Source organism: Microtus ochrogaster, chromosome 7 (genome assembly GCF_000317375.1).
Source record: "Microtus ochrogaster isolate Prairie Vole_2 chromosome 7, MicOch1.0, whole genome shotgun sequence".
Classification (NCBI taxonomy): Eukaryota; Metazoa; Chordata; class Mammalia; order Rodentia; family Cricetidae; genus Microtus; species Microtus ochrogaster.
Window position 1 is genome coordinate 14,800,784 of NC_022014.1, and position 16,976 is coordinate 14,817,759.

Sequence of the window (16,976 nt, forward strand, 5' to 3'; positions counted from 1 at the left end):
AGATGGCTCAGTGGTTAAGAGCATTGCCTGCTCTTCCAAAGGTCCTGAGTTCAATTCCCAGCAACCACATGGTGGCTCACAACCATCTGGAATGACGTATGGTGCCCTCTTCTGGCCTGCAGACATACACACAGACAGAATATTGAATACATAATAAATAAATAAATATTTTAAAAAAAGAAGATAAAACAAAACAAACAAGAGCAAGAAAAAATAGGTGCTGTGTTCAGGAAACAGTGTGACTGAAACAGACAGCTTGAAGATACCGACAGAGGTTCAGCAATTATTTTCTGAATGCTGATACAAATATATGAACTATAGTTCAAGGGATATAGCAGTAACAGCACAGATGTTTCTGTTTTCTTTGTATTTACATTATAAGAAATGATATTGAATGCGGGGGCTAAGACTATTATAGAGAAAAACATCTAAAGGCGAAGCAAATAGTACAGATTAGCTGTAACAAAGAATGTAACTAAGGAAGTTCTGGGCTGAAAAAAAGAACTTTTGACACAGTAGTAAGCAAACATATTGCAGAGACTATTGCAATACGCTAAAAGGTGACCTAATTTGCTTTCTTCTGTAGAGAAATAAATACACAGAGCAGAGCAGAAGTCGGACTTCTGAGCAAGCCATCAGACATAGCTTGCAGAATAAATAGAGTGGTCTGCTTAATCAAGACTGAAACAAAAATGCCAACAGAGGCCTGTCTGAGAACATACTGAGGAAAAGTGACTGTCTAAAATACTCAACTTATGCCCCAGTTATAAAAAGCAGTCACACAAAATGGACTACAGCTAGCAAGCTGGCTTAACCTGCCACCAAGCTTGATTATCAAAGTTAAATTTCCAGGAGTCCTCCCCTACATTTCTCCTCTTCCTTTATCCTCTCTCTCTGTCTCTGTCTCTCTCTGTCTCTCTCTCTCTCTCTCACACACACACACACACACATACCATCAACTTTCTAAAGCAGTATAAAACAGTGAAATGCAACTCGATACATTTTTTTTCTGGTAGCACTGCTATAATTTTGAAAATTTTCAAATATAATCTTGAATAAATATAAATAAGTATAAAGTACAAAAGAGAGGAACAGAAACAGTGAGACTTCCTCACTCTTGGAACATTATTAAAAACTTAAGAATCAGACTGGAAAGATGAGCTCTAGCTCCTCTTAAAGAGAACCAAGGTTCATTTGTTAGCACCTCCATGTTGACTCACAATAATCTGTAACTCCAGTTCCAGGAAATCTGACCCCTGTTCTGACCTCTGTAGGCACCACCATGCATGTGGTATACATACATACATACATACATACATACATACATACATACATACATACACACACATACATACATACATACATACATACAGGGAAACACTCAGACACTTGAAATTTAAAAAAAATCTAACAGCAACAATAATAACAAATAAGACTATTAAAAAATACTAAGGGAATACCCTTAAGACTATTAACAAATCCTAAGGAAATACCCACTCTGTGAACAGTTCAAAGGTGAAGGGAATACTATTAAATCTCTAGCATAGGCAACACATTGTTAAAGCTTAAATTAAAACAGAAAGAGAAGTTTATAAGTAGTTTATAAAGTCCTGGGTTCAATCTCTAGTACCACAAAGAAAAGAAGGAAAGGAGGAAGGCTGGGAGAGAGAGAACTGGCAAGAGAGAGGGGTAGGAAAGAGAAAGCAGGGATGAAAGACAGAAAGAGGCAGATGAACTAATTTTTAATCTGGGATAGATATTTTAAAACATATATTAAATACATCAAAATTATTTCCTAAAGTCTCATTTTTTAGTCAAACAAAACTGCTGATAATTTGATATTTATGATTAACAGAATATTAATATTTAATATACCATTTATATTTGTGTAAACTGTGGCATACTTATAATACAATGAAGTCTTTTACATGCAAATTTTTTTATTATTTATTTATTATGTATACAATATTCTGTCTGTGTGCATGCCTGCAGGCCAGAAGAGGGCACCAGACCTCATTATAGATGGTTGTGAGCCACCATGTGGTTGCAGGGAATTGAACTCAGGACCTTCGGAAGAGCAGGCAATGCTCTTAACCAATGAGCCATCCCTCCAGCCCTTTTACATGAAATTTTGACAATTATTTTATCCCCTTTTCATAAAAAAAAACAAGCAAGATTTTAATATTTTAAATGTCAAGATATCAAGGTGATTGTGGCTAATAATACTGCATATTTGAAAATGCTAGGGTTGCATACTTTAAAGGATTATCACCAGAATTACAAAATGGTAAGAATGTAAGATGATGCAAATATTGGGGAGCTTGAATCCACAAAGCATGCAAAAATCAAAGCAGCATGTGGCATACCAATGTATACACACGCACACACACACAAACACATTTATACACACACATACACGTAAACATTTTACCTGTCAAATTAGAAAATTTAATGACTATAAATTGTTCACAGCTACACTGTGAGGCTGTAAGTGAAATCATGGTACCCAAGAAGCACTTTATTTTATTCTGACAGATACAGACCTTTATATATAAGTTATCTGATACCTAATTCATAGTTTTAAAAAAATCTACCTCTCCCCAATAATACTACCATTACTATAAAAACAAAAACATAGTAAATGATTTCATGTGTTTAAAAAAAAAGAACATCTTGCAAAGACTCACGAGAAGCAGAGAAACATCTGCCAAGAACTACAGAATGAAATACAAAATCTGTCAAGTACAAACTAAGATAAATTTCTTCAAGTAAGCTTTCCACAGCAGATGAAGGATGGTCATACCTTCACCAAGGATTAGCCCAATTTTATTAAGCAAACCACAATCAAATGCTAGTATACTCACGAAATTGCTTCTTCTCTATTTTCTCCCCAGGAAAAGCAGTGACCGAACTGGGAGTCAGCAAACTCATGAAGTCCCCCAGCAGCAGCAACACTGAAATAACCCCAAACGTTCTTATTGCTTCGAAAATTAAGTTCCTGAACTGTTCCCGAGCTGGGCTTAAACCCCTGTTAGAAAGTGAAGAATATGAGAGACTACATCATACTTCAAAGGAAAAGAACACTGGTATTCAGGATTCAGGCTCTGGGATCAAGCACAGCTGACCCAAAACCCATGCAAGCCAAGGCCCAGTGCTATAGTTTCACAGATGCTTCCTGAGTCACTAAAGTGAAATTAAATGGTCAGTGCAACAACCATCAAACATCTGTTCTCAGAATCTTTTATAAATTTCCCTCTCAAAATGAAGTTCCAAGGCTTTTAAAAAGCATGGTCTCAGACACTTGTCTTAATATTAAACTGTTTAAAGTGAAGGGTTACCTCATCTGGGTTTTCACTGGTGATCCGAGCAGCAATTACATGGCCCCTTGGGCAAGGAACATGAGCAGAATTTTCAAAATCAATGGGAGCATCACCCCAAGGAGATACTCCATACATCATACGAATATCTTTGATCCTAAATAGAGGGATCCCCATGGCAATCTGAAAAGTAATAAAACACATGTAATTTTCCACAGCCCCCTTTTGTTAACAGATGGAAGCTATCAAAATACATAACAGTCTTTGCATTTTTTGAAGTTACTACAAAAACACTCTACTTTTGTATTCCGTGTTCTACACTTATCTAAATTACACAAAATAGAATACAGTGCTAAGGGTTACTTTCTAGGATCATCCCCCTTTCCTACAATATTCCCAAATTCCTAATGCAACAGAGATTTTCTTCTACAATCATTTCTCCATGGATGGATAACAATAAAATTATCCAAGACAACAGTCAGTCAAGAAGTTCAGATAGCTAAAAAGTCTTAACATTATAGTTGTCTCTAAGCATGCAAACTACTGAAAAAAGTAAATGAGCCTTTAGACCTTTACTTGGGAAGGACCAGTGTACGTTCCTACAAAGAGAGGACAAGAAAAAGTAACTGGGGAAGGATATGATGAAAGTACAAAACAAAAATGTTTGAAAATATAATGAAACCTTGTCTTTTTGTTTGTTGAGACAGGGTCTTACTATGTAGCCCTAGCTGTCCTAGAACTTGCTATGTAATGCCAGTGAGTGGCAGCTCACACATTTAATCCCAGCACTCAGGAGGCAGAGGCAAGCAGATCTCTGTGAGTTCGAGGACACCCTGGTCTACAGAGCGAATTCTAAGACAGCTAGGGCTGTTACACCGAGAAATCCAGTCTCTAAAAACAAAAGAAAAAACAAAACAAAACAAAAAACTTGTTATATAGACTAGGCTGACCTCGAACTCACAAAGATCTGCCTGCTTCTGCCTCTGCCTCTGCCCCTGTAATGCTAGGATTATAGGAATGTACCACCACACCCAAAAAAAATGTTATTTATAAATTAATATACCCTAATAAGAGCCAATGAGATGGTTCAGCAAGTAAAGTCACTCACAGCAAAGGCTGATTATCTGAATTTAAAACTCCAGAACCCATGGTAGAAGGAGAGAACCAATTCCCAACAGTTGTTATATATCTTCCAAACACATACTGTGGAAGATGCATACCCATACACACAAATAAATGTTAAAAAAAAATATAAAGAAACCCGCAAAAACCCTTGAATTTTTAAGAGGACCACGCAAGATGTTCTCATTAAGACTCAAAACTAGGTCATACAAGATTATCAGCTAGGCACTCTGTCATGTACTTATAGTCCAAGCGACTTGAGAGGCTGGGGTAGGAGGACTGCTTGAGATTAGATGCTCATTGGTATCCACACTAAGTTCAGCATCAATGTGGTCTCTCCAGGGAGCAGAGACTACCAGGCTGCCTAATGGGGTGAACCAGCCCAGTCTGAAAATGAAGCAGGTTAAAAATAGTATCTAATCTCATCATTTACTTCTGCTATTTACCACAGTATTTGTTTCCCAGGCTGAAATAAGACCACAGAATTAATAGCTACTACTTTATACATTATTTATACATAATACTACAGTCTTTCTTAGAAAATATTGACCATTACCTCCATACAGAGTTGCTTCAATAAATAAGACTAGAAACAGATATGGGGATTAAAACCAACATTATAAAGTTTACTATAATTAAATAATTAAACAAAGCAGATTGTTTTAAAAAATTTTACAGTATGATATGGATGTTTTATCTGGGTACCACATGCAGTGACTGTAGAAGCCAGAAGAGGGCATAGGTCCCCTGAAACAGGAATTAGAGACTATTGTGCACCACCAAATGGATATTGGGAATCAAATCTGTGTCCTCTGGAAGAATAGCCAGTTCTTTAACCACAGAGTCATCTCTCCAGACCCAAAGTAGATTGACTTTCTTTAAAGTCAATCTTTAAACACAATCTTTCTTCTCAAAACAGTTTATTGGCTGTTTCTAGCTAGAAGATACAGTAGTACTTTTTTATGTTTGAACAAATCAGAAAACTAAACAATACGCACACAATTCACATTACTGAGAATGACGATAGGTGAGGCTATGCTTATATGCTCTTTTCTCTCATCAGTCTTTCAGGTATCTCTGAGTTTCCCAGATTTTCTAATCTCTAACTTGAGTCCAGGTCAGGATGACTCACCTGAAGCTGTGCTGCAGGAAGATTGACATCAGCCACCATCTCTGTACAAGGATGTTCAACCTGCAGCCGTGGGTTCAGTTCCAAAAAGTAGAAGCTTCCATCCTGGCTGTATAAGTATTCCACAGTACCAGCACTCACATAACCAACCATTTTGGCAAGTTTTACTGCACACTTAAAGGAAGATAAGAAACTTGTTTAAGTTTCTCACTTTGTCCAATCGTTGCATCACTGTAACTACATACAGCTGTCAACTACCCAGTGCTTGTACAAGCCACCAAAGACACTGAACCACATTTAAGAAAATCACACACCCGTCTAATTATTATGCAATATCCTGGGACATGGATGACAAAAATCAGTGAAAAGTGGGAGAAAGGAGTGTTTGCAGATTAGATTGCAAGCAACCTCCCATCAGACAAAAGAGCATAGTGGAAAAACACAGATGGTAGCAAACTCTTCATTGTTTTCTAATTTCTGGTATTCCCAATATATCATCTTCTTTGAACCACTGCTATTTGGCTAAAGACTGGGTTTTCTAATCTCTCATGTAGATACCAACAAATCTCTTATAGGGACTATGTTTTCACCAACGGGATTAAAGCATTGATGAGATGCATAAACATACATATGAGATTTCAACCATGCAGAAGAGAATGCAGTTAAGAATAGCAAATATAAAAGACTTGAATCTCAAGACGATCTCATGAAATTTAACTAACCCATCAGCCCTGTAAAATTTACCTCAAACTATGATGATAAAGAAATTTTTATCTCCATAGGGTCAAATTTTTGGTTATTTTTATTATAGCAACTTGTATCCTAACCAAAATGGTCTCTAGGAAGTGCAGATGGATTGCTGCTATTTTAAAAATTAAAATATGTGATGATGTACTAAGGTAGAAATTAACAAGAAAACACACTACAGACTGGAAGGCTGGAAGGTGAGCTCCTTGTTACAGAATGACACACTTAATACATTAATTCCTACAAAATAGAATGCTTGCTACATATCATCTAAATCTGAAGAAAAAAGGTAAGGACTGGGGCTGTAGTTTAGTGGATAGGGTGCTTGCCTAGCATGCACAAGGATCTAGCACCACATAAACCAAGTGTGGAGACACATATCTTGAGAGGGATGAAGGGAGGAGGATTTGAAGCTCAAAATTATCCTCAGAGTTTGAGTTCAGACTGAGATACACAAAACTCTACACTGCCCCCAAGAAAGACAGAGACAGAAAGAGACACAAAGTTTAAGATTCAAATGCATGCTCATAATCCCAAAAACTCCAAAAGCAAAGGCCAGCCTGCTTCTACTAGATGACTTCCAGGCCAATAAATGGTGACACTTTCAAACAAACAAAAAATATTTAAAAAGTTGAAAAAGGAAACTGCTTTTACAGCCCAACGCCGAGAAATTAAATTCTTTAACCAAAGCAACTCAGTGTCAAACAGATTAAGGGAGTTGTTTTAGTTTCTGCTGGCTTCAAAATAGTCAAGTACATAGTTTACAGAGAGGTAAACTACGTACAAAACCAAATAAGAGAAGTTTTTACATCTAAAAGAAATTACTACATCTGATTATTCCAACTTGAAGCTGAACATGAGTAATCAGCTTAGAAGGTTACTAAATATTTGAGGGAATTATATTTCTGAACAGCCCATAAGCCTGGCCTTCAAAATATAGTGACTAATGAGTAAAATCATATTTGTACTTCTAATCCTGCACCAGTGAGAATCAGGCTATGAAATTTTCCCCAAAGGAGGTAGAGCCTGTAAAATCCATGTTACAGAAACTAATTAAGAGTCAATTCAGGTGTCTTAGAAGACAATGGCAAAGGAGCTTACTTCCTACGAGCAGAACCAGGGGCAGCCAGGTCTAACTGAGGAAGTACTCCACTATGTAACAGGGACAGCACAACTCCTGCACAGAAAGATTTGTTAGCTTCTGTGGGCCAATGATTGATGTGTATCATGCACGTTTCCAAATAGCAATTCTATAGCTTCCATTCTACCATTGCATAATAGGTATACAGGGGGAAAAGACAAAACTTTTTTTTAGATCCCTGGCCCATGAGCAGAAAGGAAAGTAGCTCACCTAGAACTCTCAGTAACCTAAACACACTTGATCTGATATGCCTATCTTACAGCTAAGTGACTGTGGTGACTTCAGTCTGTTTTCCTTAAAGAAACACATGTGTTTTCAGCCTGAACTAACGAACAGGAAATGGGTAGCAAAAATAAGCTAAGGTACAGGTTACTCCAGGTCTCCAACAACTTTTCTTCATCTTTTTAGGAAAGGTTTTCTCAAATTTCAGCTAGCACATGGTCATCCAGTTAGTGACTATAACTCCTAACAATTTTTATGCTGGATTATTATGAAATTTTGTGCAGAGGAACATAAGAAGTGTCATATATGACTTATTTATCGTGTTATTATTTGCTTGCCCTCTAAGGGCCCCTGCATCCTGGCTACAATAGGAACATAATGATGGTGTTTGCTTTATTATCTGATGTGGGATGTTCTTCTGTATGTGTTACTTTTATTGGTTGATGAATAAAGCTGTTTTGGCCAAAGGCATAGCAGAGTACAGTCAAGCAGGAAACCCAAACAGAGATACACAGAGAGTAGGTGGAGTCAGGGAGACACTATGTAGTTGCCAAAGGAGAAAGACCTTAGCCAGAACTTTACTGGTAAATCACAGCCTCTTGGAGATATGCAGATTAATAGAAATGGGTTCATTTAAGATAGAAGAGCTATCTAAGAATATGCCTGAGCCGCTGGCCAAACAGTGCTGTAATTAATATAGTTTCTGTGTGATTTTTTTAAGTATGGGTGGTCAGTAAACGAAAGAGCAGTCCCTGTTTTGTTTATTATCAAAATTCTGACACCATATAACAGCAAAGGTTGGTAAAACTTTTTGGTAAAGTTTGAGATAGTAATAATTTTCAATTTGGTGAGCCATAGTCTCTATCACAGCTACTCAGTTCTCTCACTTTAGCAATAAACAATCAAATATAATATATAAATTATTGAGCATAAAAATTTGAGTATAAAAACTAAAATTTTATTTACAAAAGAAAATGACAGACTGGATTTGGTCTGTGAGCTAAGCTATAGTTTGTCAAGCCCCATCTTATGGAAGGGTAGAACAATAAACCTCAGTCTCGAGTAGAAGCCTATATACAAAAATGAGGATGACAGAGATCATTAGGAAGTTAGACCTCATTAAAATTTTTTAAAAATGTTTGAGGCATCCCTATTACAGCAGATGAGTCAAAATAAATAGAAAATAAGCTGAGACAGAATATAGCTCAATTTGTTTTGAACTCAGAACGAAGGAAAATGAATCATTAATAACATAAAGAGTGGGTTATTCTCCCACGAGAGGAAAAACAAAAAAGATCATGTTTATGTCCCTAAGCGACAACTATTTTCAAGGCACACTCATGACGAGGACATCCTTCTTTATATAAAAGTATTAAATAATGTAAGCTCACAGATACCTAGAGGACTTTATATGATAAGATAATGAATTTAAATGAAATCAGCTGAAGATACTTTCTTTTTAGACAAGGTCTCAGTATACAGCACAGGAAAGCCTAGACTTCTCCATCTTCCAAATTCAGCCTCCCAACGGCTGAAATCCTAAGTACAATCACCATACCTAGAAGAAGACTTGATGTTAGTCAACCCAGCAAACTATACTTGCTCTTCATGAACTTGTTAAAAATCCCAACTTGTTTCTTATCTACCTTATTCAAAATAGTGCATTGGCTTTTTGTTGTTGTTATTGTTGTTGGTTTTGTTATTTTTTTTAGGATTAACTATTTTTAGACTTTGGTAAGTTTCTTGACAATTTTCCTAAAAGAACAACATCAAAATATGTTCCTCCAGGAAAAGGAAAAAAAATATTATCCATTATCGAGAATCACTGCTTAAATTTCTTCCATTCCCGTAATAGTGTATGAGTTGAGTGAGATCTGTCTCCGTGTAGGAAAACAGCAATTAAAGCATTTAATAGACACACCTGTTCCATATGTTCAAATACTGCTGGGGTAGCAATAGCAGCAGGAGCTTCTTCAATGATCTTCTGATGTCTGCGCTGTACAGAGCAGTCACGACCAAACAAAGAAATGGCATTGCCGTACTGATCTGCTAGAATCTGGACCTCCAGATGACGAGATTGTTTTGCTAGTCTCATTACAAATATAGGTGATCCAGGTACTTCAGCTTGAACCTGTGTTGGAAAAGGAAGCAAGAATTTTAACTAGTAAGGATTTTTTCTAAATTGAAAAGTTGGTTTGTTTTCAATAAGCAGTGCCTAAAAGTTTCCAAGACTACATTAACAATGGGAATACAGAGTACAAGAAATATAATCCTATCATTAATGTGCAACATTCTTAATTTTATCACCAGTATTAATTAAGGAATATGAAAACATGAAACATTCAGTACGTTAAAATGGCAAACAAAATATTTGAAATCACACACATACACAAATCCCACAACAGGGCAAAAATATTACCATCTACTCAAAAGATGTAGATTGCTCCTAACTAGATGATTCTCTAATTTACATTATATCACTATGAGGCTGAAGTCAAAAGTCTTCCATCTCGAGTTTTGAAAAACACTGTCAGTGGGTAGAAAAAACTTAAATTAACAATTTTTGACAGCACTTCAAATATATACCAATTTTTAAAATTTTCTCTTTCTTTCTTTCTTCCTTTCTTTCTTTTAGTTTCTAGTATGAATACTGAGAATTCAACTGTTGATCATCCTTCTTCTTTTTTCCCCCCAGGATCTCACTCTGTAGCCCTGGCTGGCCTAGAACTCCAAGACCCATCTGCTTCTGTGTCCCCACTGTAGGGATTAAAGCTGTGTGCCACCATGCCTGGCTCAACTGTCAATCTTCTTAGCCTTTTTCAAGTAATCCTTTTGTCCAACAGCTTTCAGGTTGTAAGTATATGTGTCTGTCTTTCTTTCCTTCCATTTATTTTTTCTTTTTGAGGGAAGCAGGTGGCAGATTTACTCATAAGCTTATATGTGGTTTTTCTTGTATTCACCATGCTTGAGACTCAGGGTTTTGTTATTTTTGCATGGCAGCTTTTATTAGTTTTAAGAAAATTCTTGGACATATTTTTCTCTGCTTTCAGCAGCTCTCTGCTCCATGATTTCTTCAACTATTGTTTTGCTTCATTCTCTTTCTCACAGCTGAGTCTTAAAGTTCATAATGTTAGAGGCTATCACTATAGTCCATTTCTTTATACTCCAGTTTTTCTGCTTTAGTTTGCTAGCTACACAAGTTACTTCAAAACTCAGTGGCCTACTGAAAATATCAGCCATTTTCTTGCTCATGATGCTCAGCTGCACAATTCTTCTGTGTCTTGCAATTGTGTGAATATCATCTGGTGGCACAAGTGGCCTCTTTCACAAATGTGGTGACCTGTGCTGACTGTTGGCTAGTAGGTATAATAAAAGGCCTCAACTGGAACGTGTCCATTTCTGTTATATGTAGTCTCTCGTCCTCCAATGTTCTTTTTAAGACAAAAAACAAAAAAAAAAAAAAAACTTATTTTATGTGCATTGGTGTGAAGGGTCAGATCCCCTGGAACTGGATCTTCAGACAGCTGTGAGTTGCCATGTGGGTGCTGGGATTTGAACCCGGGTCCTGTGGAAGAGCAGTCGGTGCTCTTAACCACTGAGCCATCTCTCCAGCCCTCCAATGTTCTTTTCAGTATGGTATACAGCACAGACCAAGCTTCTTCAATACAATGTTCTTAGAGGGTGAGGGCAGAAGCTGCATGTCCTCTTGAAATCTTAGGCTCTAATATATGTGTGTAACTCTGGCCACCTAATATTGGTCTAAGCAAGCCACAAAACTGTCTACAATTCAAGGAGTCAGGAAAGATATACCACCTCTTCATGGGAAGAATGGCAAAGTCATATTGTAAAGGGTATATACAGGAACAGGAGGAGTTATTGTGGCCATCTCTGCAAACAATGTACTATGGTCCACAATAATTCACAGACTTCCCACATGCAAGGTAGACTCACCCCCTCCCAAGACCCCCAAAGTCTCATCCAATCATGTCATCAGGCTTGATTGACCTCCACTGCTTTCATGACTCATGTCCAGAAACTAAAGAATCCCCTTGGTTCGGCTCCTTAGTTACATTGTCTTTCATCCAAAGACCTGAGAACTAAAAGGACAAGTTATCTTCCCCAAACTCCAACACTTAATGATGAGATTGGACAAAGAACTACAAAGGATATTCTTGCTCAAATGGAAAGGACTGAAGATACTCAGCAGTCACTGGTTTCACAGCAGTCTTGAAATCTAAATGGGTATGTATTGGTTTTCCTTACTCAAAGAACAGAAATTTATTTATCTATTTATTCATTTTTGGAGATTTCATTTTATGTGTATAGATGTTTTCCTTGCATTTATGTCTACGAACTACATGTGTGCCTGGTGCCCGAAAAGGCCAAAAGAGGGTATCAGATTCCCTGAGACTATTGTAAGCCACTATGTGAGTGTTGGGAATCAAACGTGGATCTTCTGGAAAAGCAGTTAGTGTTCTTAACCACCACTGAGCCATTCTCCAGTCCCTTTTGCTTTTCAGACAGTGTCTCACGTTACCAGGCTGACTTCAAGCTCAAAAGGTATCTGAAGATGACCTTGAAATTCTGATCCTCCTTCACTCCCTTTAGTGCTGAGATTACAGGCACATACAACCTTGCTCAGGCTATGTGGTGAAGGAAATCAAACCCAAGGCCTCAAGCATGGTAAAACAAGCATGTTACCAATTAAAGTACACTCCCAACTCCTCATCTTTTACAGTTACTCAGCATTAATATATACTTTCAGTATTTTGCTTTGAGATCTTCATAATCAGATTCACGATTTCATGAATTATATTATTTTTTAAGTTTTTTCAATTATCATTATTTAATTATATATATTTCTATGTATGTCTGTGTGAGGATATATGCACATGAGTCCAAGTGCCCTTAGACGTCAGGTGAAGGCATCAGATGTCCTTGAGCTAGAATTACAGGCAGTTGTGAGGCACCTAATAGTGCTAGGAACTGAACATCTAAGCCTTATATCCAGCCCTGAATTACATTATCTTTTAAGTTATCTCAGATAATAGTTTTCTGTCATTTGTTCCACTATTATAGAACACGGGTAATCTTTTTTCCAGATTCCACTAATACTTTACTCTTTCTAGCTTCATTAACATTTGCTCACTATTTCTATAATGTCATTAATATCCTTCTCAGCTTATTTAGTCCATGAGTTAATTCTAAAAATAGCGTCACATGTTTTTCATGATGGTAGCATGCCTTTTGCTATTAATTTCTCTGTCAATTATGCTTTGAAAATAATTTCCTTTATTGTGTGTTTGTTTATTTGGCAGTACTAGGGATCAAATCTAGGGTGGAAGGTAGGCTAGACAAGCATTCTATTACTGACCTACAGCTCTAGCTAACAAACTTAAAAGTTAACAAAAAGAAAAGAAAACAACTAATGACTTGGGACACTATTTTGAGCTAGACTTACCTAGTAACTTGTCACTTGTGCACTGTTGCCGTCTAATAGCTCAACTAGGGCTTGATAGTCTAACAAAGTCTCACTGACATGTTCAAATATGGTGCTACCAGTCATCTGGTAGGACTGAGAGGCCTTAGCTCGAAGGCTCTCCTCTGCTTTGCTTCATATGGTCTCTCTTTCTCTAATAGTGTAGAATGGGTTCTTCATGAGGCAATCGAGGGATCATTCCAATAAGGAAAGGTATAAACTACCTAAGCTTCAGAATTTGTATACCATTTCTGCCACCTTCTGTTGGTAAAAATAAATCAAAAGACTAGCTGGAATCCAGGAGTGAAAAAGAGGATTGCTCTATTTGATGTTAAGAGACACGATTTTACACCGTAAGTAAAAATGTGAAGAGAAACGCATTTTCGTGATCATCTTTGCAACTTATGTATTGCTATTTTCTGTATTTTTTTGGTCTTCTGCTTAAGTCTAAATTTTCTTCTATATTTCAATGATTTATTCTTCCTTCAATTGTAACATGATATTTAATTGATGTCTTAATTTTAGTTATTGTAGTTCCAGTTCTAGAATGTTTTATGATTTCTAGTTCTCTATACAAATTCTCAGCCTTGCCTTTAATTTCCTTAAATGTATTAAGCATAATTATTCTAAAATCCTTGTCTGATAGCTCCATTATCTAAATTCTTGGTTTTGAATCATGTAATTTATATACCTACTTACTTTAAATTGGTTGTTTAATATGCTACATGAAAAAAATTAGTAGTAGTAATTTGAAGTACTATATATAAAATCTTCTCTGGAGAGGACGGACATTGGCCTTATGCATGCAGATGGGTAGGAGCATTGGCAATTGTAAACATAATACCTGAATCAAATTAAGTGTTTTGAATCTAAAATTTAATTCCTATGGGAGTTGATCTATTTCTGATTCATTCTTTCTGCTTTGGTATAGTCCTTCAGGATGCCAATATAAAACATAGAGTCCTTGGGACCTCTAAAATTACTGTTTAACCATCTCTAAAGTCTAAATTTTGTCTTCTTAGTCTTATAAGACAAATGAAAATTCTGAACCAGTTTCATAATTTTCCTTCTTTCTCCTGAGGAAGGAGCTGTTATTTGTTTGCTTTTTGAAGCTGGGTCTTACTATGTAGACAAGGCTGCCCTTAAGCTTAGCATGCTTCCTACTCCTGAGTCCTGATGTTAGGGGTGTGAGCTGCCATGCCCAGTTAGCTATTTTACCTTAAACTAGAAGATAGCTCTGTGAAAGAAAAAAAAATTTCTTCAACTCCCAGGCTTATCTCTAAGTTTTTGTTTCTTCTAATTTTTTTTTTCCATTTTTTGGTTTTTTGAAAAGAGGGTTTCTCTGCGTAGCTCTGGCTGTCCTAGAACTCCCTCTGTAGACCAGGCTGGCCTCAAAATCAGAGATCCATCTATCTGCCTCTGCCTCCAGAGTGCCAGGATTAAAAACATGCATTACCACCTCCCAGTCTCTTATAATTCTTTACCATCTTGAAAAGTTTCCAATCTCTTAACAGGCTTTAAAGAAAGAAAAATCTGGGCTGGAGAGATGGCTCAGAGGTTAAGAGCATTGCCTGCTCTTCCAAAGGTCCTGAGTTCAATTCCCAGCAACCACATGGTGGCTCACAACCATCTGTAATGAGATCTGGTGCCCTCTTCTGGCCTGCAGGCAACACACAGACAGAACATCGTATACATAATAAATAAATATTTAAAAAAAAAAGAAGAAAAATCTAATTCAGTTTTTCTTTCTTGTCCCCTACAATATAGCTAAAATCAAGAACGACCTTAATTTCTGATCCCCCTGCTCTCTATGGCCATACCACTGAACATGTCTAATCCCATCTGTTAATACCTATTTTTGTGTATACATATGTACATAAACCTGATTGTATTTGAGAGGACAGGCATGCACCACCATAAACGGTTCATAACACCAGGGCACCCTGCACAAAAAACTACGATTCTACTAACTAAACTACGAAATCAGTACCATGACTATGCATTTTTAGGTGCTTTTGAATAGGAAGATTGATTTAGCTAGACATTAATTAGAAATTAAGGACTTTCACTTTAAACAAATTTTTAGTGTTCCAGAGTCTTCATATACTTAATTCCAAGCTAAGAGGTAGTTATGGAATATCTGTTATCATTAATTAAAATATTTTTACATTATGAGAGTAAGCCTTTTTTTCTGAACTGCATGAAACAATCTTGCAGTCTCCCTCTAACACAATCTACCTACAAAATTAAACTTTACAAAAGAAATATAATGAAAAGAACAGGTGATAATCAACTTGACATTCAAAACAAATGTAGTAGAGCAATACTTTTATAATTTTCTTTATCAAATCATAGCTTTTCCTCTTACCTCTTGAGAAATAAGCAAGAAATTGGCCACTGAATGAAAATGGTGTGAACAAAGAGCATACACAGAAAAGGATGGTAGAAGGAGGTATATAAAAAAAGTGCTAGCAACACGACAAGGTAAAAAACATGTCTCTCAGTTTTCTTTTTTCTGTCACATCTTTACTTAAGTTTTGGTGGTAGAAGAAAAGAAAAGGAAACAAGCTTGTGAAGATGACTTGTAGGGTAGAACAGGAAAGAATTTGGTCTCCCTTTTTCAACTTACCTGTAGTATTGCCATAGAAAGCAAAGGTAAAACCAAGAGAAATGAGAGGACAAACTTTCTGAGGCACCCAGTCCGCACACACTGAGAATCTATCATGAGGCTCCTGTGCCAGGGTGGGATTGCCATAGAGCATAGGTGAGGGTATGGGTTACTGACCAACAGGATACAGAACATGGAAGAAACTCAAGGGCCTCCAGCCAACTTCACAAGAAGTAAGGAAAAGCCTATCTGAGAGCTTGGCATCAGGCCAACATAAGGCTAAGCAGATGAGTGTATCCCACCATATCATACCCTTACCGACAACATCAAAAAAAGAGCACAAGAATGTAGAATGACATTATCTCTTCTTACCAACATGGTGTGTGAGGCACACCATGGAGAAAAAAGTTATCTCTATATAAGAAAAACTAGTGCTTGAATTACATAACCAAATGAATTTACACTGAATTGGATAGTTCATTAATTCACTCCACTCCTATGAATAATCAGATAAAGGCTAAAAACAAAGCTTAGATTACATACACATAAAAATACAAACAACATTTTCTGTTTATCTAAATACAGTAATAAGTTAAATCACTTATCTCTGATATACATGCAAAATCAACGTGTACTCTACCTGTCTGAAGAGATTAGGGAAGTCATCTGCATTGTTAACTTTTCTGATTCCCTTTCCTCCTCCTCCTTCTGAGGCCTTGATCATCACTGGATAACCAACTTCCTCAGCTGCCTTCAAGAAAAAAGAGAAAACTCTGTGAGTTCGAGACCAGCCTGGTCTACAGAGCTAGTTCCAGGACAGGCTCCAAAGCCACAGAGAAACCCTGTCTTGAAAAACCAAAAAAAAAAAAGAGAGAGAAAAAATATAGTCTTCAAAGATTAGGGAGATGGCTCAGTGGTTAGAGTGTGCAACTTTCCAGAAAACCTAACTTCAGTTTCTTGCACCCAAACTAGGCAGCTTACAAATTTATTTATTTATTTGTTTGTTTGTTTGTTTATTTATTTATTATTTATTTATTTATACAGTATTCTGTCTGCTTGTGTGCCTGCAGGCCAGAAGAGGGCACCAGACCTCATTACAGATGGTTGTGAGCCACCATGTGGTTGCTGGGAATTGAACGCAGGACCTTTGGAAGAGCAGGCAATGCTCTTAACCTCTGAGCCATCTCTCCAGCCCCCATGGGCAACAATTT

At 36.9% G+C, this 16,976-nt stretch overlaps 1 protein-coding gene across 6 annotated transcripts in view; it reads right to left on the reverse strand.

Annotated features, from left to right (window-relative positions):
* The window catches only part of Acaca (acetyl-CoA carboxylase alpha), a 282,227-nt gene that overhangs the window by 165,630 nt on the left and 99,621 nt on the right, over nt 1–16,976 (reverse strand). For 5 of the 6 annotated variants that reach the window (XM_026780511.1, XM_026780510.1, XM_026780513.1 and 2 more), the window contains 5 exons: nt 16,406–16,516; nt 9,600–9,809; nt 5,572–5,742; nt 3,339–3,500; nt 2,865–3,028 (listed from right to left, as the gene is read on the reverse strand). In XM_026780511.1, coding sequence (XP_026636312.1) covers nt 2,865–3,028; nt 3,339–3,500; nt 5,572–5,742; nt 9,600–9,809; nt 16,406–16,516 — 818 coding nt within the window. Of the gene's footprint in view, nt 1–2,864; nt 3,029–3,338; nt 3,501–5,571; nt 5,743–7,416; nt 7,436–9,599; nt 9,810–16,405; nt 16,517–16,976 lie in introns of those variants that run through there. The other variant, XM_026780514.1, reaches the window with a different exon arrangement.